The sequence below is a fragment of the Corvus cornix genome, chromosome 20 (assembly GCF_000738735.6).
Source record: "Corvus cornix cornix isolate S_Up_H32 chromosome 20, ASM73873v5, whole genome shotgun sequence".
Lineage (NCBI taxonomy): Eukaryota > Metazoa > Chordata > Aves > Passeriformes > Corvidae > Corvus > Corvus cornix.
In genome coordinates this window covers 2,611,809-2,635,561 of record NC_046349.1, presented here as the reverse complement: position 1 = coordinate 2,635,561, position 23,753 = coordinate 2,611,809, and the positions used below count along the sequence as shown (strand labels likewise).

The 23,753-nt window shown below is 48.6% G+C and overlaps 1 protein-coding gene across 1 annotated transcript in view; it reads left to right on the top strand.

Annotated features, from left to right (window-relative positions):
* The window catches only part of TOX2 (TOX high mobility group box family member 2), a 149,658-nt gene that overhangs the window by 77,660 nt on the left and 48,245 nt on the right, over window positions 1–23,753 (top strand). The window contains 1 exon segment of the mRNA XM_039563563.1: window positions 9,938–10,183. Within this exon segment, the coding sequence (XP_039419497.1) occupies window positions 9,938–10,183 (246 nt within the window).

Sequence of the window (23,753 nt, the reverse complement as noted above, 5' to 3'; positions counted from 1 at the left end):
CAGTTGTGCCAGCAGGCTCATGTGGAGCTCCCTCTGGGGCATGCGGGGCGCTGGCATGGTCCTGCCCTGCCCTCTCCTATGAGGCAGCTGCTGCCTTGCTGTGAAAGCAAGAAAGGCTGAGAAATCTGATTACATTTTTTTCCTCTTTATTCCTGGGGGTATCAACTTCCAACTCATTTTTGTCTGTGCCACCGGGGAATTAGGGGTCTGTCTGTCTCTCTTTCCTCAGGAGGATAAACACAGCATTCCTAATCCTTTCTATACCACTGCGTGCTGCACTGCTGCCCCTTCCCTGTATATCTGCCTTTATGGAAACCGTAACCTTTGCTTGAACCAGAGACTTTCCTGAACAAGAGCCCTTTGGGATCTGAGTGGGCTTTCCTGGATACATTTTTAATAAACACAATAATTTGACTGCAAACCCATTACCTATCCCCTGTTTGTTCTACGGGATAGTCATTTCCATGCCTGCAAAAGCCACTAACTCACAGGGCAATCAAAGGAGGAATGACAACCAGGATAAAATTGGTCTGTGTTGTGATAAAGCCGTCCATCTTCACGTCGTGCTCTGGAGCTTTATGTATTGCCTATAAATAATGGCCTCAAAAAGATATTAAATCTTTAGAAAAAATCAAGCCTAATTGTAACTATATTTTTGTTTTCCATTTTGGTTTATGTACAGTATATGACTTCTGCGGAGACATTTTTATTCCAGGAAAATGACAGGCCAACAAGAAGCCATAATTGCACTGATTTTTAGAAGTGCCTGCATTACTACAGATCTGATGTACTGCAAGACATGAATCAGAAAAATTCTATTAAAAAATCTCTTGAATGGCTGACACAGGAGTATTATCCACGATGATTAATTTGACTTGGTCATTATGAACACAGACAAGTCTGACAAAATTGCATTTCATTCCCCACTGAATTCATAAAATCACTATACACATAATAAGAAGTTATAGTTCTCTGCTATCCACTATTCTTGACAGGATTCCAGTTCTGGATGAGATACTGATTAAAAAAAAAAAAAATAGAGGCAAAGAGAGAGTTGGGAGCCTTTTTGAAAGCCTACAATAAGGCTGATTTCTTTTGCTATAAATTGTTCATAGAACTCCATTATTTTTAGCTTTTTTTTTTTTAGTGAAATGGTGATGCAGGTCAAGAGCAGCTTGGACAATATCAAACCTGACTGTGAGCTTGTGGAGGGGATGCAGCAGAATGCCCAGGCTGAATCTCGGGAATTTTTCATCCTTCAGATAATTATAAATAATCGGTACTTTGTTCTTCATTTCCCATCCACACAACAGACAGGTCGAGGCCAGAGAGTCCTGAGAATGTTGTTTCTGGCCTTGGTAGCATGTAAAATAACCCCCCAAAATGCAGAATTGGATGCAAGCCTCCAAAAAAAAATGTATTTTGGTGTGAACTGAGATTTTCTGTTCCCTGTGGATATTGTTCCCTCCACAGCCCCATCCTGCTGAGCACTACAGCAACAAAACACAGCCTTCCCTTTGCCACTGTGGCAACTTCCCAAGGATATCAAAGGTTATTAGGACAAGCAAGGATGTTTAGGACCCTCTGTGCACAAACGGTTTTATGAAACACATATTTTGATAAAATTTGTAGGAAAGAAACCTTTTTTGAGCTGTCAGATTTGGTTGAAACCATCCAGCAGGCTCGGCTTTGGGAAGAGCTCTAGCTCCAGGACTGCACAGGATCTATAGGAGAAGGTCACCTCATGTAAAGTTTAAAGGTATAAACATCCAGCTGATTCAATGGTGAAGCCATCCAGAAGAGCTGGGATTGACCTAGGCATGGCTTTGTGCTGCAGTTGTGGCGGCATGCAGGGTCTGCATCAGAGCAATGCCCACAGAGTGGGAGAAACAGGGAGTGGGGAGCTGTGGGCTTGATCTTTGGGACAACCAACACTTGCTTGTGGTTTTTGAAGAGAATAACCTTTGCTCTGGGGGCAAGCTGGGAGAGCTGGGGGTGTTCAGCCTGGAGAAGAGAAGGCTCCAGGGGGACCTTAGAGCCCCTTCTGGGCCTAAAGGGGCTCCAGGAGAGCTGGAGAGGGGCTTTGGAGAAGGTCATGGAATGACAGGACAAGGGTAATGGCTTTAACCTGCCAGAGGGCAGGGATGGATGGGATATTGGGAAGGAATTGTTCCCTGTGAGGGTGGGTAGGCCCTGGCACAGGGTGCCCAGAGCAGCTGTGGCTGCCCCTGGATCCCTGGCAGTGTCCCAGACCAGGTTGGACGGGGCTTGGAGCAGCCTGGGATGGTGGAAGGTGTCCCTGCCTGTGTCAGGAGGTTTGGAATGAGATGGGCTTTAAGGTCCTTTCCAACCCAAGCCATTCTGTGATTCTATGATTTTAAATCCCACTACTCTGGATATGGAAGAGGAGCACACTCAGAGGGAGGAAGAGCCTACTTTCCCACAGGTTCCCTGCTGCTCTGCTGTGCTCCCAACCTCTCGCTGAATATCATGCAGACACATCCAGGGCACATTTCTGTTCATGCAAGAACTCATTTTTTCCCTTTTCAACAGCATTCCCCTAGTAAAAAACCTGAGCATGTGAAAACTAATGTAGCAGGGGCTGGGAACACTTCAAAGACAATTTGTAGATTGTATGTGACTGACTGTTAATAAATACTTCTTCCCAGTATTTATCCACCTCTCCCCACATAATTCATTGGCCCTGGTATTCACACAGATCTCCACGTGCGAGGATGAGGTAAATCAATTTCCATTCCTAAGACCCAGAGCTGCTGACGCAGAAAATCAGCACTGCTTCACTTCTTGGCACAAGCCTTTGGGAATCACAGGTGTGAACAGGAGCCCTCTGCCATCCCTGCCTGGAGAAGGGGTGATGGGAGGGGCAGCTCTCCTGGACACCCCACAGCCAGCACCCATCCATTTCCCTTGCTGGCCCCAGAGCATTTCTCTGGAGTTTGCAGTGGCCAAGTGACTTCCACTTTCTCCTGCCACCTCAGCTGACATTTCTGTCCCTGTGGCTTCAGTGCCTTGAGATGAGCAGAAAACCCCTCTGGCTTCTGTGCTGGGGAAACGTATCAAAATCCCCTTCTTGATAATAGGATCATGCCTGTGTGAGTAAAGGGTGTAGTGGGAGAGATTGAAGGCTTCTGAGGAAATGTGGGCAGCTGGTCCTCAGGAAGTTTCAATTTTACCTTTTTCCTTGTGTTTGGACTCTTTCTGTGGCTTAAGGTGTTCTCTCAACCTGGAGTTCACTGCAGTTGCTGTGACCAGTGGCACGTGGCGAATCTTTTAGACGTGTGTAGGGAGTAGGGAATGTGTCTGTATGGCACATCCATCCACGTGCTTCTCTGTGTCCTGACTCCATCTGACACATCATCCAGCTTTGGAAAAGTCGAGATACCCCCAGAACCACCTGGCTGCTCCTCTGCAGCTCCTTCCCTGTGTGGTGCTGGTGAGAGAGTGCTCTCCCTGGGACACTGCCCTCAGCCCTGGGAGTGGGGTCCTGCTGGGACTGGGTTGGGGTGATTGCCATCACTGCTCGTGGGATGATGTGGGCACCCCATAACCCCCATGTGCTCCTTGTGCACACCAGGAGCTCAAGCTGTAGCACCTCTCAGCCTCACAAATATCAATGTTTTCCTCACTTTGCAGACTTGCCAGGCTGGTTTGGGTCTCTTCAGACCCATCTCATCTCTGAAGTGTCAGCAGGGTCGCTGTGCTTTTGCATTAGCTCCAGGAAAAACCCAGTTGGATGAGGAATGGCACAGAGTCCATGGTGGTTTGTGTCATCAGGATAGATTGCACCAGCCTCGTATTTCCTTGTACCTTCCCAAGAACAAATGTTCTCTCTCAGGCTCGTATTTACTGTTGAATGCCTTTTGACAGGACAAATATTTACCTGCAATAATACTACAAATCTTTATCCTTCTCACTGAGAAAAATATTTCTCTGAATCAATGCTTGGCTGCAACTCCCGAATCCTCACGGATAATCACACAGAACATGACTCAGTGGAGAATTGGGGTCACTGGACATTTGCCATGCTGCCGAGGAGGAGAATGGTTTTCCAGGTCCTTGGTCAACTCATGTCCTCTGTGATTTATACCCACATGCAGTGCAGAGATGGTGCTGCCTGGCTGTGGAGTGGTTTGTAAAGGAGGACAGCGCTTTCTTCCCCTTCCAGGAGGGGAAAGGCAGGAGGAAGCTAAAGGCATCATTTATAGACATGCTCAGCATTTGTCACTGCCTGCTGAGTCACCTGCATGAGAATTTGTAGTGGTTTTTAGAACATGGCTTGGTTGATGCCATGAAGATTTTTTGCCTTTTCTTTTATACCCCTGTTATAACTTTTTACAACTTCTGTATTCTCAGTGCTTTTTGCCTACATTCTTGGCCTTGTTTGTCAAGCTGGGACTCAACATTTTAGAAGCTTCGTAGCTGGGGATCAGTGTGCCCCAGACCCCAAGGTCCTCTCCAGAACACATTCTGTAAACCAAGATAGAACCATCCAGGGGAAGGTTCCTTGGGGAGGGGGGCCCACTTGAGCCTCTCATTGGGGAATCTTTGATAGATCTGCTAATTAGTAACACCTATAATGTTATACCAGACCTTTTGGGGCATATTGGGCAGGGTGCATCTCGATGCATATGAACTGGATGTGTGCACCTAAGGATCCTTAAAATAAATACCAAGGTAAAATCCCTTTTCCCCTTCTAACAGTGTTTGACTCTTGATTTAAGACCAGGAAAAGGCATCATGGTCATGGCTTTGGCTGAGTCACAGCTGGTCCCTAAGAGCTGCTTGACAATCAGACATCTGGACGTCCCTTCGCCCATCCTCCTCTTTGCTGTGGCTGCTGGGAAGGCTTCCCCAGGCTCAGGGATCTTTTGTTATGGCATGCCTGGTGGGAGCTCGTGGGGGCTTGGCTTTATTTACAGTCCAGGAGGAGGTGCAGCACAGGAGCAGAAGGTGAAGCAGCAGCAACATCAAGAGTTGTTCTGAGTGCCATGGCAGAGGCCGAGCAGGCTCACTGTGCCCATCAGGCCATAACCCACAGATGTGCTCTGTGTTTGCAGCAGAGGAGCTGCCTGCCATCAACAGAGCAGTCCCCAAAGCTGCCTCCTGCCTGAGAGCCTTCTCCTGCAGGCCCCGGGCATTTGGGATGCCTCGTGTCCATCTCTGTCTCCCTCTCCTGAAAAGCATCAGGGAATACAGCAAGGCCGGGAGATCTTGGCACGTTGTCCCTATCGTGGGAGCGGTGTTGGCAGGAGACCACACTGGGGGGACTCCAAGACCTGCAGCTCAGCAGTGGGGCCTGGCTGTGCAGGTCAGCCCCTGCTCTTGCCAGAGGTTCAGGAAGTCTGGCTTTCCCCTCAAATGATTCTGAATAAAGTGTCCCCAGCCCTGTGCTGTGAGCTGGGAGGGAGCAGCCAGTTACCTGTCCTGAGTCTTCTTGGTCCTGGACATGGCCGGGGTGTCACCTTGCCAGGAACCAGAGCCTTTCTCTCCATTACAATCCCCCCACATCGCCTCCTCTCCAGTCCTCTGCCTTCTGACCCTGAATCTGCACCTGGATGGAGATGGTGCAGGGACCCCTGCTCAAACTTGGATTTCAAGATGGAAAAATTGTTTCAAAATACAATTTTGCTACTGTTGGAGGTTGGTTGTACCTGCTGCATTGCCATTCTGTGCCATTGCTGGGGGATTATGGGGCAGAACCAGGTTTATGAGGTGGGGAGGCCCTGGCACAGGGTGCCCAGAGAAGCTGCGGCTGCCCCTGGATCCCTGAAAGCGTCCCAGGCCAGGTTGGACGGGGCTTGGAGCAGCCTGGGCTAGTGGAAGGTGTCCCTGCACACAGCAAAAGGGTTGGAATGAGATGATCCTTCAGGTCTCTTCCCAGACTATTTGATGATTCTGTGATAACCCTGGGGCTGTGCTCAGGGCAGTTAGATCCTATACAACCCCTATAGCTGGTGCACAGGGGTATTTGGGGGGCTGAAAGCAAGGGGGGGACTCAGAGAAGGGTCAGTCTCGCTTCTCTGACAGGCCCTGGCTCCATCCTGTGCCTCCAGCCCACTGCAGGCAGGGCTTCCCTACTCCAAGCAGCACCCGGCATCGAGAGGGTTTGCAAGAGGAGACTCGTTGTTTCCGCTGATTTCAGTGTTTTAATTTGAAGAGGAATAATGTGTAATCACAACAACTGTCATCTGTTTGACAGTGGAAAATCCTCGATCTGTTTTTGTGCACAGTAAATGGGCAGCCATTCAGCAGCACGAGCTGCTCGGCGCTCGGAGTCCTGGTGGGATGAATGGCTTCAGACCAGCCCACTAATCTAATTTGTAATGTATCCTTAGAACGTATAATTGGCTGTTTAATTTAATTCAAATTAACATAAGAATAGGAAATATAATCTGCCACAGAGCCCACATGGCGGTGGAGGGGAGCACTGGGTGTTGCTGCAGAGGGGTTGAGGGGACGGCTCTGTGCACACCGTGTGAGACCGCTCCTTGTGGGGACGGAGCTGTCACTGTGGACATGTCAACACGTGCTGTGCTGACAATAAATCACCTCTTTTCCCAGCCTTCTGAGTGTCTGCGAGCCTCATCCCCCTTCCTTATCTTTCTGACCATCTATTTAAAACACACATAGAGGGAGGGCAGCCCGCTTTGGAAAGCTCGGTAGCGACAGGGTGTGAAAGCTGGCAGGCGCCGAGTCTGATTATGTTGATTGGATATTGTCTAATCTGATTTTGATTGTGTACAGCTTTGATTGTAATTTTGATACGTCTGCAAAATGCTGTAGCTATTCGGAAAGCTTTGTGATTTAAACAGGTCTTTTTTTCTTTTCTCTTTTTTTTTTTTCCCCTGAGTTGAATAGAACAGAGGCAGAAACGTGCCTGGGGGTGAGCAGGGCGCTGGGGCTTTGGCACTCTGTACAAAACCACCTCAAAGCCCTTGGGTGAGCTGCTCTGCAGCAACACAGGGGACTCGTAGTTTTGAAGAGAGCTTTAGGAAACTCTGAGTGGGTTTTACATAATTTAGTTAAGTACAGCAAAGCCACTTGCTTATATACCTGATACCAAAATAAACCAGCTGGAGGAACAAGTTTGCTGTGCGATGATTTATTTAAATCCCTTTCTGTAAAGCATGGAGTGAAATCCTCTTAAATAACTGGGAAAGAATCAGTGTACCTCGAGGAGCATAGTCCAAATGGAAACCCAGCTATGAGATGTATTAAATGGGATCTCTCTTTACATCCCCTCAGCCCGCTGCCTTCCCTGTATCATAACATTAGACAGAAGCTGACTGGAAAAAGAGCTGGGCTTGAATTTCCCCTGAACAGTAACAGTTGGTGCAGGGCTCTCATGGCCCGGGGTCTCTCTTGTCATGCTCCTGTTTCCCTGCTGCCAGTGGGAATCTCAGGCAAACACGAAGCTTTGGGTCAGACGTATAGAACCTGCTCTTGAATCACAGAATCATCAAATGGTTTGGGTTGGAAGGGACCTTAAAGATCATCACATTCCCACCCCATGCCATGGGCAGGGACACCTTCCACTATCCCAGGTGGCTCCAAGCCCTCTCCAACCTGGCCTTGGGCACTGCCAGGGATCCAGGGGCAGCCACAGCTTCTCTGGGCACCCTGTGCCAGGGCCTTCCCACCCTCCCAGGAAACAATTCCTTCCCAATATCTCATCCATCCCTGCCCTCTGGTAGTGGGAAGCCGTTTCCCTTCTTCCTGTCTCTCCAAGCCCTTGTTCAGCATCCCTCTCCAGCTCTCCTGGAGCCCCTTTAGGCCCTGGAAGGGGCTCTAAGGTCCCCCTGGAGCCTTCTCTTCTCCAGGCTGAACACCCCCAGCTCTCCCAGCCTGCCTCCAGAGCAGAGAGGCTCCTGCCCTTGGAGCATCTTTGTGGCCTCCTCTGGACTCTCTCCAACAGTTCCATGTCCTTGTCCCATTGTGGCCCCCAGAGCTGGAGGCAGCCCTGCAGGTGGGGTGTGCTGAGAGGGGAGGAGAGAGGCAGCATCCCCTCACCTCCCCGCTGCCCACGCTGTGGGCTGAGCCTGGCACACAGGGGGTTTCTGGGCTGCCAGGGCACAGGGCTGGGTCGTGTCCAGCCTTTCCTCCACCAGAATCCCCAAGTCCTTCTCTCCCAGGGCTGTTCTCAATGTTTACCTCTCCTGGTCTGTGCTCCTGCCTGGATCGCCCTGACACAGGAACAGCTCCTTGAGCTTGGACTTGTTGAACCTCGTTAAGGTCCTGTAGCCCCACTTCTCCAGCTTGTCCAGGTCCCCCTGGATGACATCCTGTCCTTCTGCTGTGTCAACTGCTCTTTTTGTTTCTTTCTGCAGTGGGGTGATGGAAGGTGGGAGGGGGAGGGTTCAGCTATGCAGAGGATGAGCCTCTTCCAGCCCCAGTTGTGGGGTGAGGCAGGAGTGACCCCCTCAGAGCCATGGTTCTCCCTGGCAGTGCCCTTTCACCAGTCCGCAGATCCCTCCTTGCTCCCTGCTGCCTCTCCCACTGACTTCTGTACTCCAGTTAAATACAGGCTTTATTTTATTTTGTTAAGGACTTTCTCCCCGCAGCCTGCGGTGCTGAAGAGCACGAATCCAGGGGTGAGCTCTGGGACAATGGATTATTAAAGCCTACAGTGCTTAACTGGTTTTTAAACAGCTGGGGTTTTGCTCTTAAATCAAGTATTAAGTCCAAATCCAACCATGAAACTAGGTGATCTGGGAAATTTAGCTTTAGCATGTGTATAATACTATAGCTAATCAGAATTTCATATGCTATAATAATATGTGAAATAGTAGATGTTTAGAATAAGGCTCCTCTGCCAGAGACTCATTATATTCTGTGTTGATAATTAGTAATTTTGGATAGATTATGAAGAAAAAACGCTGTTGTCTGAAGTCAAAATGATTGCCCAGGTGCAATAACATTTTTTATATAAATGGGAATGCTTAGAAGTAAACAAGCCATGAGAAAACATGGGGAGCAGACAAGAGTTCCAACATCTCTGCATGTTCATGTCACCTCGAGGGAGCGTTATTAGGGAGGGGAGGGAACGCTTCTCCAGATGAAATTTGGGAGAGGATATAAGGAAGGACAAATCTCCATGTGTGGTGAAGTCATGCAGGCTTTCTTTAAAGGATTTTCTTAAAGCGATGGCCATGTTTCCAAATCTCCCTCCCTGGTTGTAGCTGGAGTTTTTGAGGATTCAGCGGGAGTTAGGACAAGAGAAAATGGCTTTAACCTAGCAGAGGGCAGGGTTAGATTTGGTATTAGGGGAAAATGCTTTACTCTGAGGGTGGGGAGGCCCTGGCACAGGTTGCCCAGAGAAGCTGTGGCTGCCCCAACCCTGGGGCCAGGTTGGACGGGGCTTGGAGAAACCCGGGATAGTGGAAGGGGGGTGGGACTGGATGGGCTTTAGCATCCCTTGCAACCCAAACTGTTCCATAATTCTGGGAATTTTGATCCCAAGTAATTGTTATTTCTACAGCTCTAATTCTCACAAAAACTCTTCAAAATACCAGCTGTAGGTTGAAAGCTGAGCTGGGTGCCCAGAGAGAGACTTTGACCCAGGAAGGCTGCAGCTGGTCAGGCAGCAGCCGTGCCCTTCCATGGCTGTGATCCAGGTGTGGAAGTTTCTGCTGAGGTTTTGGGGGCTTTAAGACGAGTAGGGATGCAGTGTGGGAGAGGGGAGCAAGGGGATGCCTCGAGTGGATTCACAGTGTGTTCCTGATGGATGGTGCAGTGCTGCCACACTCACACCCTGTCTCCTAACTCATTACAACCTGGCATGCAGAGCTGGACATGCCTTTTTTATTACAACAAACCCATTTCCACTGCAATCTGTATTTCTTAGAGAAACAATCATTTTCCTTTGCTGAAGCAGCAAGGCAGTGACACTTTGCAAAATGTCTCTTTCACGTTTCAGACCTACAACAGTCAGAATGAGAGCAACGAGGACTACGAGATCCCTCCCATAACGCCTCCCAATCTCCCCGACCCGTCCCTCCTGCACTTGGTGGACCACGAAGCTGGATACCACTCCCTGTGCCACAGCCTCCCTCCGAACAGCCTGATCCCAGCGTATCCCTACCAGAACATGGACCTGCCGGCCATCATGGTCTCCAACATGTTGAGTCAGGATGGGCACCTCCTCTCCAGCCAGCTGCCCACGGTCAGTGCCTTTCCCCTCTCTGTCCCTTTCCCCAAAGCCGCTCTGTGTTTCCAGCCAGGAGGCAGCTGAGCAAAGAAGGGTGCTGGGGATGAGCTGTTTGCCGTGAGGGTTGGGATGAGCTGGTGCTGCCCACCAAGGCCGGGGTGTGTTGGCAGAGGGTGTGGTCACTGTGCTCATGGTACAGTTTCACACTTAGTTTGGGGTCCTCCTGAGCCTCATTAACCACTCGGGATCTTTTCCCCACGAGGGTCTTTTCCCCCCTTTGTGGAGCATCCTCCCTGAACCGAGCAAAGTGCACGTGCCCCATCCCCCAGGGCAAGGTGACCCAAGCCAAGGGTCCCCCCAAGCCAAAGCCCCAACGCCCTGTGTCCTTTCTCTTCCTCTCTGCCACCCCTGTCCCACTGCCAGGCTGGCACCGGTGGCACCAGCAGGAGGAGCACGGGTGCTCCCTGAAGGGAAAGCTGTCCTATTGATTTCAGGGGGAACAGGATCCCTCCTCGCACTCACAAACTCAAATTGCCTCCTGGCTCACGCCGTGGGAAGGGGATACCTTGCAAAGGTTCGAATGACTCATCTGCAGGGATAAACAAGGCTGGGATAATGAAGTAAAGTGAAGCTCTGGGAAGAAACTCCAGGGCTAATTAGACCTTCTGATGCTTCTGCATCAGCAGCACTGAGGAAAGGCTGTGAGTTGATTTTGACAGTGATATTGAATTAACACTGCTGCTGTTTGATACCATTTTCCTCTTTAGCAGCGTTAGCCCTGTGGTTGGTTTTCGACATTGTTTTTCTCTAAGATCATTGATTTTGAATGACATTGATATCAAACAGAGTTAATTTTACTTAAAGAGCATGGCTGGGAGCCTGGCCCTGCCTGGTTTGGTGTTGATTGCTTGAATAGATAAGGGTCTGAAAGGCATTGGTATTTAAATATTTAAATGGGATATTATCTCTTAGTCTAGGAAAATCCCAAGGCTTTCTGAAGTACTGATGAGTCTCTGAGTTTCATTGTTAGTGTGTTTAAGAGAAATATCATGTTCTGCCCATCAATATTGAACAGAGGCATATTTCTATGGAATTAAATATTACTTAGGGCTCTGTGTTACCTTTTAGGTTCTTAGGTGATTAAAACATTCATTTCTGAGACAGAAAGAGTCAATTTCAGATGAAATATTTTTCCCTGGTTTAATTTAAAGCACAGCCCCTTTGCCTGACCCCTATTTTCATAACATGATAATATTATCCTGTGTTGATTGTCTCATTTTTGAGAGGTGATATTGCACTTATAAATCACTTTCTAAAATACCTAAAGAAAAAAAGAAGAGGGGGATTTATTAAGCAGCTTCTCTGCGTCTGAAATAATTTATTTTGGAGTAGTCCTTGGGAAATGTTCTCTTTCTTACTTTATGGTACTGTTTTACAAATGCAGCGTGGTGACGATAAATCAGGGCTGAGCCAGAGAGGATAAGAAGGGGCCTTAGTGGGCTGTAAACGTAGAATAGAGAGATTAAGATTTGTTTGCCCCTTACCACAAAAATAAAAAAACTCCAGTGAACCCTGAATTTCCCAGCTGAGAGTGAACTGGAACTGTTCAGTTTTGGAAACCCTCGGAGCTGTGATACATCTGCAGAGGTCCCAGCAGGAAAGGGAGCTGTGTTGCAGTTTTAGGTGAGAATTAAATCCTGCCTTTTTTCCACTGAAAAGGAACACCTTCTGTTCCTTTTGGTGGGAAATTGAGTCTCCCTTTCCTCCAGCAGCAGCCCACGATGGCAGCGTTGGTCCCAGAGCACACCTACAGCTCCTGTTAGTGCTGAGGGGAGCAGCACATGCACGTGAGGGCACAGAAAAGTCCTGGAGAGAAAGCACATCTTAAACTCATATGGTTAATACCCAATAGCACCTTCCAGTGCTCCCACAGGGGCTCCAGGAGAGCAGGAAAGGGGTTTGGGACAAGGGCCTGGAGGGAAAGGACACAGGGAATGGCTTCCCACTGCCACAGGGCAGAGATGGATGGGATATTGGGATGGAATTGTTCCCTGTGAGGGTGGGAAGGCCCTGGCACAGGGTGCCCAGAGAAGCTGTGGCTGCCCCTGGATCCCTGGCAGTGCCCAAGGCCAGGTTGGATGGGGCTTGGAGCAGCCTGGGACAGTGGAAGGTGTCCCTGCCTGTGTCAGAAGGTTTGGAATGAGATGATCTTTAAGGTCTCCTCCAACCCAAACCATTCTGGGGCGTGTTTGCCAACACTTGCAGAAAGAGAGGGATTATTTCACCCAGGCAGTGATGGGAGGCCAGTCTGGGAGTGAGCCTTGCCTGCACAGAGCACGGAGCAGGTGGCTCAGCGTGCAGAGGTTTTGTGTTTGTTCCAGGACCAGCGTTGCTCATGCAAATGCTGGAGCTGGAGCCTCTCTCCTCCCTTGCTGCTCTTTGCTGCAGCTCACACAGGTTTTTGCACACACAGCCATTTCCTGCCTTGGTTGCCACGTCTGTTGGTTTGAATACAATGACAAACAACAAGCAATTCATGGTAAAATGTTTAGACTTTGGTCAGACTTCTGCTCTAAAAATGTAACTTGAGCCTTAGGGGTTTTTTAAGCCACAAAAGAAAAAAAAAAAGAACAAATCTCTAACTGCTGATAAGACATGAGCCAGGACTTACCAGGAGCCATAGGATTGGTATTTTTTCTTGAGAGCTCAGAAGTGAATAAAGAAAATCCAGGTGCAGGTTGCTGTCCCCTGTATGTGTCTCTTGTCCTGGGATGCCCTGACATTACCCTCAGACTGCATTAAACCTCCCAGTGCCTCTCAAGAGCTAGTCTGCTGCTCCCATTGTGCAGGTGACCAACTCAGAGAGAGTTTAGTCAGCACAGAAATTCCTGTGGCAGGGGAGTGAAGGTGGATTTGCTGTGTGCCAGCCCCTGTTCCTGGCTCCAGCTCACCCATGGGCTGTCAGATGGAGACCCTCATTTCAGCAAAGCAGCTGTGCCCTGATTGGGAAACCCCAAATCCAGCATCACTTCTGCTTCCTTATCCCTTCAGCAGCATCACCCAGAGCAGCCTCCACACCACCACCCTGCCCACCCGCATCTGCCCATGGACCAGCTCCACATTTCTGTGTCATGGCTCTTCACTGCTGCTTCTGTCACTTTATTTCCCTTTTTTTTCCCCCAGCCATGAGTTTTTAGAAGTTAAGGGAGTTTTCAATCCCTGATTGGGGTGCAGGGAGCTGCAGAGCAGGGAAGCAGGGATGGATGGACAAGAGGAGGCAAAGTGATGGCACAGGATGTGATCTGTGAAGAACTGCTGGAAGGGGGTGGGGGAGGGCTGGGGCAGGGCTGGCACATTTGGGGAAGGTATTTTTAATTTTTGTGTTGATGACAAGAAAAAAACAGACAATTCTTACTGCAGGGGGTTAGTTTTTTCCTCTACTGATCTCTCTTTTTCTATGGGAAAAAAAGGAAGGGAAAAGAAGGGAAAGAGGAGGAATGGCAGGAGGGAAAGAAAATGGGAGAGATGTGACTGTCACTGAGAAATGGGAGTAATTAGGGAAAGTGATCAAAGAGGAAAAAACCATGTTTTCCTTGGGAAGAGAATAACTTTGCTCATGGTGAACATCCCAGCAGTGTTACAGTGTGGACAAGCAGCAGCTGAGCCTTCCAGGGATCCACAGGGAGTCCTGCTGGGCTGGGATCACACTGGGGCCAGAATCTGGGGATGTGGGGAAAGCAAGGGAGGGGGCAGAGATGTGCTGTGGATCAGTGGTGAGGTGGGTTCCCGCTGGGTTAAGGAGCTGCTGGGAACAAATGAGATTTCTGAGTGGATTTGGCAGAACATTTTTGACAGAAACAAAGGGCGCTCAAGGTCAGAGCCCAGGAATCTCCAACGCAGCACAAACGTATTTCCATGAGTATTGGACAGCAGCCAGGAGGGCTGGAGGTGCCTCTGCTTATCAGGTGGGACAGTGCTGGGGTGGGGGGAGCCAGGAGCCCCTGACTGGTGGGACAGCACTGCCCAGCGCCCCCAGCACTGCTCCAGGACCCCACAACTGTGCCTGGTCACAGGATGCAGCTACACAGTCCAAAAAAGCAGCCACCCTGCTCCCTCCTGCTCTGCCGTGGCCAGGGGCAATGTGGGCACAGCCATGTATTTCTGCATATGGGAAGCATCATTTTGGGCAGGTGGCTGCTCTTGTGAGCCAACATGAGCTTTGAAGAGCTGGCTGGAGAGACTGACACATCTCCTTGTGTCCACGTCTTCCCATTGCTTCTCATGATGAGAGATCTTTGTGACTCCTTTGGAGGCTCTAACATTTCCTTCAGCCCACTGGGATGACTTTTTTCTGCTCACAGTAAGCTGGTGCAAGGAGGAAAGATTTTGTTTCAGCTTGTTGAGTGGCATGAAATTATTTGAAAAATATTTAAAATCCTCCGAGGCAAAAAGAATATCCACGGTGTAAAATGTCACACTTCCAGTGAGCTGTGGAACCCCTTTGGGTAGAGGTGAGAGAGTAAAACAGTAAATGGGGGTGAATTGTAGAAGCAAGGTGAGTGCCACCCTGAAATTCCAGAAGTTTTCAGTTGACTTCGAAGAGCTGCTCCCCAACACAACGGGGCTTTGGTGTGGAACAGAGAGGAGAGCCCTAAAACAAACCAGCAGTAACCCAGCTGCCTGTGTCCCATGTGAGAAATGGAAAAGTTGCCCTTTCCCAGGGCTGGGATGTGCATTCCCGGGATGCTGTAGGGCTCCAAGGACAAGCTTCCCCCTGGTGCTCCTCAGGCTTTGAGGGAGGCTGTCCTGCAGGCAAGGTTGCAAAACCAGAACCCAGATTGCTCCAAACCCCATCCAACCTGGCCTGGGACGCTTCCAGGGATTGCTGCTCTGGGCAACCTGTGGCAGTTTTTACCATCCTCGTTGTAAAAAAACTTGTTATGTCAATTAAATATTGTCACAAAAGCCAAGAAAGCTGTGCCAGTCTTTCCTGCAGGCCGCTGGAAATCCATGATCCTGGTGGGCAGAACAGTTTATGTGCTGTGGGCAAATACTTCCGATGCATCAATACTTCCATAATTTTGAATCACTGCCTGTTAAAATAAGTTATTTAAAATAATCCATATCCCAGTGCAGTGTGCAGGCAGCATTGCCCTTCAAAGCAAGTTCACACTCTTCAGGAGAGCCTTTATAAATAAATAAACCAACAAGAGCATTGGTCAGGTCACCAGCAGCAAAAACTTCCCTGAGTTCCCCTTGTTTCAGTCCTGGGTAAGTTTTCACTGGCAATTTTGTGCTGTGAGCTTTAAGGTTTTGAATAATTTGGCTTTCTGCTTATTAGTGGTTCAGTATTTAAAAACTAAACTCCCAAACATGAGGTGGAAAATAGTAATAACGCAACCCTACATGAAGGGTTCTTTGTATTAAGCAGAGCCCTGTTTGCAATTCCCTGCTAGTGTTTTTCTCAGAGGCAATAAATGAAAGAAATATGTCTTTTTAAATTTTATAAAACTCAGAAAAATGGTTTTAAACAGCTTTTCTTCACCTCCTATAATTATTTATTTTCAAACAGTCCTTCAGGGTAATGTTCCGTTTTCTTATTTCACACTCCTTTTTCTCATAAATGAACCATCACTTCAATAAATCATTATGAAAACAGAGACTAACACAAACCCTGAAAGGTTGAAAGATTTATGTAACACATTTATGTTTTCCATTTTCTCATTCTGGTACTCCACTGCTAAAGCTAAGCTAATAAAAGCTGCTATTAATATTTCTTGTTGCCTGGCAACCACAGAGAGGGAGTAATAGCTTTAGCTAGAAAAATAGATGACCGATAAGGAAAAATTCAATTCTTTTATTATCTCAAGGGAAAATGGGCTTTTACTGGAACATTATGATGTACGAGTGTGAAGTTGAATACAAAGGATATTTTTTCAGTTGTTTTTCTATTTTTAATGAACATTATTTTACCTTCACAAACTCGTTTAAGGCATTTGCCCCACCTACTTGTGAGCTTAATTTAGCAACACCCACACACGCTTCTGGCTTTAAGTATCTGTTGGCATTTTCACTTGAAAGCCCCTTCCCTCTGCGCCTCCCCCCGAGCTGGAGGGCTCTGTGATAAAATTTCGCTCCAGGTCGGAACCTGGGAGACAAGATTCCCAATCAAAGAGCAAATTGTTCTTGTGTGCGTTCAAAACTTGCTTTCTCAGAGGAAGGGGCTCGTGTGGAGAGGTGTTTTCTGAAGTTTGAGGTGTCGTGGCTGGGCTGTCTGTGCTCAGGGAGAGCAGGAGTGACTGCTGGTGCTGGAGGTATGAGTGCAGAGCTGCTGCCTGTGGGCAGAAGTGTGGATGGATCCCTCTGGGAATACCGAGGCTGGGGATGAACAGATCGAAAACAGCCTTGGGAGAAGGACCTGGGGGTGCTGGTGGGTGAGAACTGGACATGCCCTGGCCATGTGTGCCCAGAAACCCAACCGTGCCCTGGGCTCATCCCCCAGGTGAAGGGGGAATTCTGCCCCTCTGCCCTGCTCGGGTGAGACCCCACCTGCAGAGCTGCCCCAGCCCTGGGGCCCAGCACAGGAAGGACCTGGAGCTGCTGGAGTGAGTCCAGAGGAGGCCACGGAGATGCTCCATGGCTGGAGCCCCTCTGCTCTGGAGCCAGGCTGGGAGAGCTGGGAGTGCTCACCTGGAGGAGAGAAGGCTCCAGGGAGAGCTCAGATCCCCTTCCAGGACCTAAAGGGGCCTATAAGAAAGATGGGGACAGACTTTTTATCAGGGCTTGTAGCAATAGGACAAGTGGGAACGGTTTCAAACTAACACAGAGTTGGTTTAAATTAGATACAAGGAAGAATTTTTTTACAAATGAGGGTGGTAGAACCCCAGCACAGGGTGCCCAGACAAGCTGTGGCTGCCTCTGGATCCCTGGCAGGGCTGGACAGGGCTTGGAGCAGCCTGGGATAGTGGGAGGTGTCCCTGCCCATGGCAGGGGGGTGACTAGATGGCCTTTAAAGGTCCATTCCAACCCAAACAATTCTACCTATGAATACAGGTCCTCTTCTGTGGGAAAGGTCCTCCCTCAGTTTCCCGGTCATCCTGAACACCAGCAGAAGCTCCCTGTGGAGGAGCAGCCCCTCTTTTCACATGGCTGAGGCAGCTTCTGAGCAGTCCCTTGCCAAGCACTGCTGTGAGAGAATTGGGGTGATGTGGGTCAGAGAACAGCAGAGCTCATGAGCACTGGGCTGTGCATGAGAGGAGTGAACCTGAGGAACCAGTATGGTTCACCCATGGGTATCCCATTTCTGAGACATGGGTAACTAGGGTGTCATGATACACTTTTCGCACAAGGGAACTGTTGTGACAGCTGTGAAGCAAAGCAAACGTGGGCTTTGCTTGATAATGAAAGGATTTCTCCCTGAACAAGGGAAAGGGAGGAGACAAGGTGTCACTCGGTCTGCCAGGCCTGGGAGAGGGTGACTGTCACCTGCCAGGGTGGAAATCTCACATGGGAATCTGCCTTTTTTCCTCCAAACCTGTCCAATCCAAACCATTCCAGGAGTCTATGTCCCAGAGCAGGGGATGCAGGAGAGCATTCAGGTGGGCTCTTACCCACAGCCCCACATCGTACTGCGCTGGAAGGGCCCTGCACAGTGAACCAGTGCGTGTGTGTGTACGTCTGGCTGCAGAATTGCCTCTGCTCTTTTGGTTTTAGGTCACAAACTGGGTCCTTATCTCCCACTACTCACCTCTTGGCCAGAAGCCAGTGGGTTCCACCCCGAAGTGTACCCACTGCTCCCAATGAACCAGCATCTCTTCTTCACTGTTTGCATTCCCCCTTTTAACTATTCCATGGAAATGCATCCTCCTAAGCTTTCCTTTCCTCTCCTTGAGCTGGTCACTCTCTCTGATAAACCAGTACCTTCGGGACAGTCCCAGCAGCGAGAGTCTCCTCATCAGCCATACCACCCTTGGCGAGAGCGCAGGCGGATCCCGGAGCAGACCCCGGGTGAGAGGGTCCCTCCTGTTTGTGCTGTGCCTGCCTCAGCTGCCATTAAGCACCGGTGACACAATTTGCTTTGCTTTTACAGCACTTTCATATTGCCCCGCCTGCACTTAAGCCCGCGCTTAAGCAAACTCATGTGGAGCTCTAATCAGCGCGGTTTGCGTAAGGCCGGGGAGGAGGAGGAGGCTCGCGGTGAGCAGTGCGTGTGTATCAGCGGTGTAATTAAAATATCAATTACGCCGTGTTGACAGCGTGCCAAATAACTGCCTCTCGTGTGTGCACTAAACTTAATCACTCCGAAGTCTCCTCACCAGGCCCAGCGCGGTCGCGGTGCCAAGCACAACACAAGCGCGGCGCTCGCTAAAGCGCGGCTGAGATATTACTTTGTGTAATGGTGCCGCGCTCCAGAGCTGGTATCATGTTCTGGAAATTATCTTTTAATGTACAATTTGTATTGCTGAGAAATGTCACTTACTTTGCAGAACGTCTCGCCGGCATAAAACCGAAGATTTATTCCTGTCATTTTTTTGTCTCCTCTGCCATGTTGATAATAAGGAGTCTACTTCATGTGCGTAATGCCTGTGTCAGTTTTGAAATTTGGGGTTTCATAAAAGACAGTGGTATAAATAAAACATGATGTAAATTAAAAACATAGTGGAAAATAAAATCTCTGAATTACGGGAGCAGATGAGATGAATGCAGCATGAAGGAGGTTTTCAGAACAATATCAAATAACTCCAGTAAATATGTTCAAGGAATGGGATGGATCTTTTTTAAGACCTGATACTGATCTCAAATGTGTTTTTCTCTAGTGTGGAGACATGCAGGTGGATGCCTGTTCTTAGCCCAGTTTTAACCCTTTAGGTTTAGGCTGTATCCATCTTTGGGGTGAAATTTTTTTCTCCTTCTTAGCAAAAATTCCCACTTCAGCAATTTTCCTGGGTGAGGTTAAAAATCCATTTTGCCTGCATCAAAAGAATCCTACAAATGAGAACACGCTTTTCAAAATGAACTAGAGATTTGGAAGAGTTTCTTTGGAGTCTGGGACGTGGCTTTAGGGAAAGAGTGGCCCCTTTGGAGTCTGGGACGTGGCTTTAGGGAAAGAGTGGCCCAGCATGGGCAATTCCCCATTTCCTGGCGGAGGATTTGTCACCTCAGCCCCAGGAGCTGGGGCTGGTGCCTGGATGGGCTTTCCTCAGCTTCTTGGGCTCTGCTGTACTGTGGGATCATCTCTGCCATCTTCTTCCTCCCTATCATAATTTTTTAAAACACAGGAAATTATGTCAAAATTGGCATGAGGAAAGATAAAAATATGGAACAGATAATGTTCAGAAAGTGTTGGGCTTACCCTTGTCCGTGCTGACTAATCTGGGGCATTGTGAAATGTCTTGCCTTTAGTTGCAGCATGAGATAAATGATGCCAGAACATCTCTGCTTAAAGATTGGTTGCCTTTGGTGCAACAGTTTTAGGCGTGTTTGAACCTTGGGGATCCCAATCCCTTTGGGAACAGTAGGTAAAGATAACAGTGATGTCTTTCCAGGGTCTCTCTGCTATCCAAGAACTGGGTTTATGCAGCAGCCAGGGCTGTGTGTGTGCCAGCACTGCAAAAGGTTCATGTGAGAGCTGCAGGCAGGATCCTCCTCCTTCCTTGAAGTGTTGGACAGGGCTTGGATCAACCTGGTCTAGTGGAAGGTGTCCCTGCCCATGACAGGAGAGTGGAACGAGATGAGCTTTAAGGTCCCTTCCAACCCAAACCATTCTGTGATTCCTCTGCTCCTCACTGAATGTACTCAGCCCTCTCTCAGCTGATTAACCAGAAGCTGCTTCACCCTCCCTAAAATGCAGCCTTTGTGCCCTATTTTGTGCATGTGACCCAATGGTGCAGGTCATCCGAGGACTTGTTTTTGTTTGGGTCACACACAGGAAAACTGAGACATTTCCAGGCAGGAATAATCCCCAAGGCACGTGTCTCTGCACCTTCTCCTGCCTCCCATTCCTGCTCCCAGACTGTGCCAACAAAGCTGAGCTTTCATTGCCACCTCTGCACTGACAGCAAGAGCCTAATGTGAGGAAAGGAAGGTGGTTTTGCCAAAGAGATGGAGCTCCCTGCATCCTCCTGGAGCTTGCACCCTATGCCACCATTGTTTGCTGTCCCTTCTGCCCCTGCTTCTCCCCTGTCTTCTCATTTCCATGGGAATAATGAGATGTGGTGGCTGTGGGCCTGTGCCAATGCAAAGAGTCTCCAAAAGACAAGTGAAGGGTTTTAATTTTCATCATAACCTCTGCCGCACCTTCAAGTGTTAACGTTCCTACGTGTGTTCACACCCCACATCATAATGCGACATAAAGTCTTCTTTGAAGTGCAGCAGGCAGCTGTAAATAGAACAATTTTTTGCCACTTTTTAACCAGCATCACCTCTGATAGAAGAAAAACCAAAGTAGCTTGTCTGGCAACTCTTTGTCATCCATCTTACGCATTTTGATCAATGTTGCAGCCCATCTTTAATTGCCTTTATCCCTTCGTTCAATCATATTTATCTCGTAGCTGTCACTGGCCTCCCCTTAACATGTTACCAGGGTGCATTAACCTGCTCCAACAATTACTCACTGCCCCGGACAAGGAGGGGCTGTGTAACTTTGAGGTTCATTCCCAATCACACATGTGCTTTGCTTTCCATTGCTTTTCCAGAAGTTTCAGCCCCAAATGGCCTTGCAGTGACTGGTGTCGGTGCCATTCCCGTCCCGCCCCGGGCAGGAGAGCACAAAAGGATGGAAATTTCCACGGCTTTTGTTTCAGCTGTAGAAGTTATGATGACTGTTCACTGCTGTAGGTGTGTGCACGTTGAGTGAGTCTTTTTGTGTCGTTTAAATGGGAGCTGTTTTTAGAGGCAAATAACAGAAAGTGCTTACAATAAAAATAATGGGCTGTAACAGGCTTTGTTATGCAATGAGGAGATCAAAGAGCCACATCAGCCACTCGGCTGAGCGCTGGAGTGACAAGAGGAATGGTCCCTAATTGGTAGGTAAGATTTCCTCAGCTGGTAAATAGAAATGGTAATCCCAGCCCTTTCAGAGGAGTTTCCCCCTGCCAGTGGCCTCGGCGGGGTTTGCTGTGAGTGTGAGTGATGGTGCGGAGCAAGGGAGAACACAAACAGCAATCCTGAGGCACATGTCCCTTTCTCCAGCAAACACTCCCAATCTCTACCTGCATTTTGGGTGTGAATCTGGGAAGGTCCAGCTGCCAAATTCAGATCCCACTCCAGAAGACTGAAAGCTCTGAATGTGAGAAGCACACCCTGGAAAAAGCTCCGGCAGCCCCTGCTTCTGAGTGGTACAGGCTGAACCACTTCACATCCCTGTAGCCCCGAGAAATCAAAGTTACCATTTAAATGAAGAGAGCTACTTGAGTCCTGCCTCTGTGAAGAGGTGTGGGATGCAATGTCAAGAGAAATTATAATGATTGCTACAGATGCAGCTTGTCACAGAAAGAGAAAAATGTTTCTGCATCTGATGCATGGCAGCGAGCCAGTTGGTAATGTTATATGTCCGAGTGTTTCACTCGGGCTCTGCTGGCAGCAAAGCATTCCTTAATGCTCTGCCGGGCTCTTACATTTGTCTCCCAGTGCTGCAGAATCCCATTAGGAACCTCCCGTTTACACCACGGAAATTGTTTGGTCTGTGCTGAGGGCGGTGTGAGGAGGGAGCCGGGTATTGCTGCAATCCTTCAACATCCGCGGGAATCGCCGGGGTTATATTTCTCACTTATCTCTGCTGCGGTGGGCATTCCTCATCAGGGATCGAGGTGTCCTGGAGCCTGCAGCAGGCAGCTGTAGGATACCAGAGCGCTGTTGGAGGGAGTGGGATCTGCTCCTTTTCCCAGGGCTGACCCCAATGTCTTTTTGTCCGAAGCCTGGGTATCAATTTGGAGTTAAAAGAGTCCAAAGGTGGGTCTGTAGTGGCCAACATGGGCAGTCCTGTCCCACCAGGGCTGTGTGGGACGTGGTTGTTGCCCATGGGTACCTGTCTGGTCCCTGTGGAAAGGGGCAGCAGGGCAAGTGGAGCTGATGGAAGGGGAAGTGGCAAACTGGGAGGAACATTCCTTCTCCTTGTGCTCCTCCTGAGGCAGACATGGATGAAATCAGGGCAATTTGAGGTGTTGCCACAAAAAAAAGGGACCAGCAAAGTACCAGGGAGTGGCTGCCCTGACCCAGGACCTTTTCTGTAGAGGAGAAGTGTTTTTTGCCAATCTCTTCCGTTCTTGATGTTATTTGGCAAACACTAAAAAAAGATTGAGGGCTTGGGCACCTCATGATTTGTGGGGGTCTCTCAAGGTTTTCTCATTACCCTGGATACTCTGTTGTTTATGCTTTTGTATTAACGATGCTGAATGTAGGCAGTGAGGGATAAAACTGGAGGGTGACACAAAGAAATTGGACATATTTGGGACAGAAGAAAGGAAATTCACAGAGATGTAAGCATAGGAGGGAAATGGACTGCAAGATTGCAAAGACAGTTTGTTCAGCATTGATAAATGTGGAATTAATGCATGTTGAGGAGAAAAATATTCACTATTCATAAAGCTTGCAGTGCTCTGGACTGATGCCAGAAAGTACGTCAAAAAACCTTGTGCAGGGATAAGGGGCCAGAGAACAGAATAAACTCATGGAGGGGGATGGTTTGGAGAGTTGTACACTCTGTTCTGTGATGGTCATCCGGTCTCAGGCAAGAGGGAGGAAAAAAAAAGGCTCAAAGAATAGAAACTGAAATGATTATGGGTATGGAAAGATCCTCTGCGATGGCAGATGCTCAGTTTGAGAAGAAGGCAAATAAAATAATTGAAAGTATAAAAGTGCATGGGATACACGAGTGAGAGCAGCTACATCAGGAAACGTCATGGGAATTGAGATTTGGGATTTCAGAGCAATCAAAGGGAATACTTTTGTCCACACAGGTGGGGATAAACTCTGCGACTTGCTGAGAGTGAGGGTGAAAATGAAAATGACAAAAACACATTTTTTAAATGCTTATGGATCTACCAAAAACATGGGGAGTTGCTGTAGTAGATGTTAAAATGTGCGTTGGTGGAGAGGTGAACGTTGTTGTTACCTGCAGTAAATTCAAAGCTGATTTCTGGCTGGAATTAATCTGAAGCTGGGAGCACCAGGTCCCATCTCACCTGTATCATGTCTTATTCCAGAAGGGAAGGTGTGGTGGAATGGGACCATCTCTGCTTTGGGCTCCTGGGAGCAGTTTACACATACTGATTTTGCCATAGAACATTGTTAAAAACCAGTGACTGCATCAACTGTGACTCCACTGTTACATAGAAATGCAAGCAATGTCTCATTTTCCTCTGCATCCAAATCCTGGATCCTCTTCTCCTTGACAGGGTAGGGATGGAGATTTGGGCACACTCCCAAATTAAACCTCATAGTATTAGTAACTCCTTCTTACTCAAAACATTTTTAACACATCTCATCAACATCCCCTTCTCTAGCATAAAGAGAAGGTCTGTCCCAGTACCTTTTTTGCAATTCCTACTGCTGCCAGGCCCTTGGGACAGACCAGCCTTTGCAAACC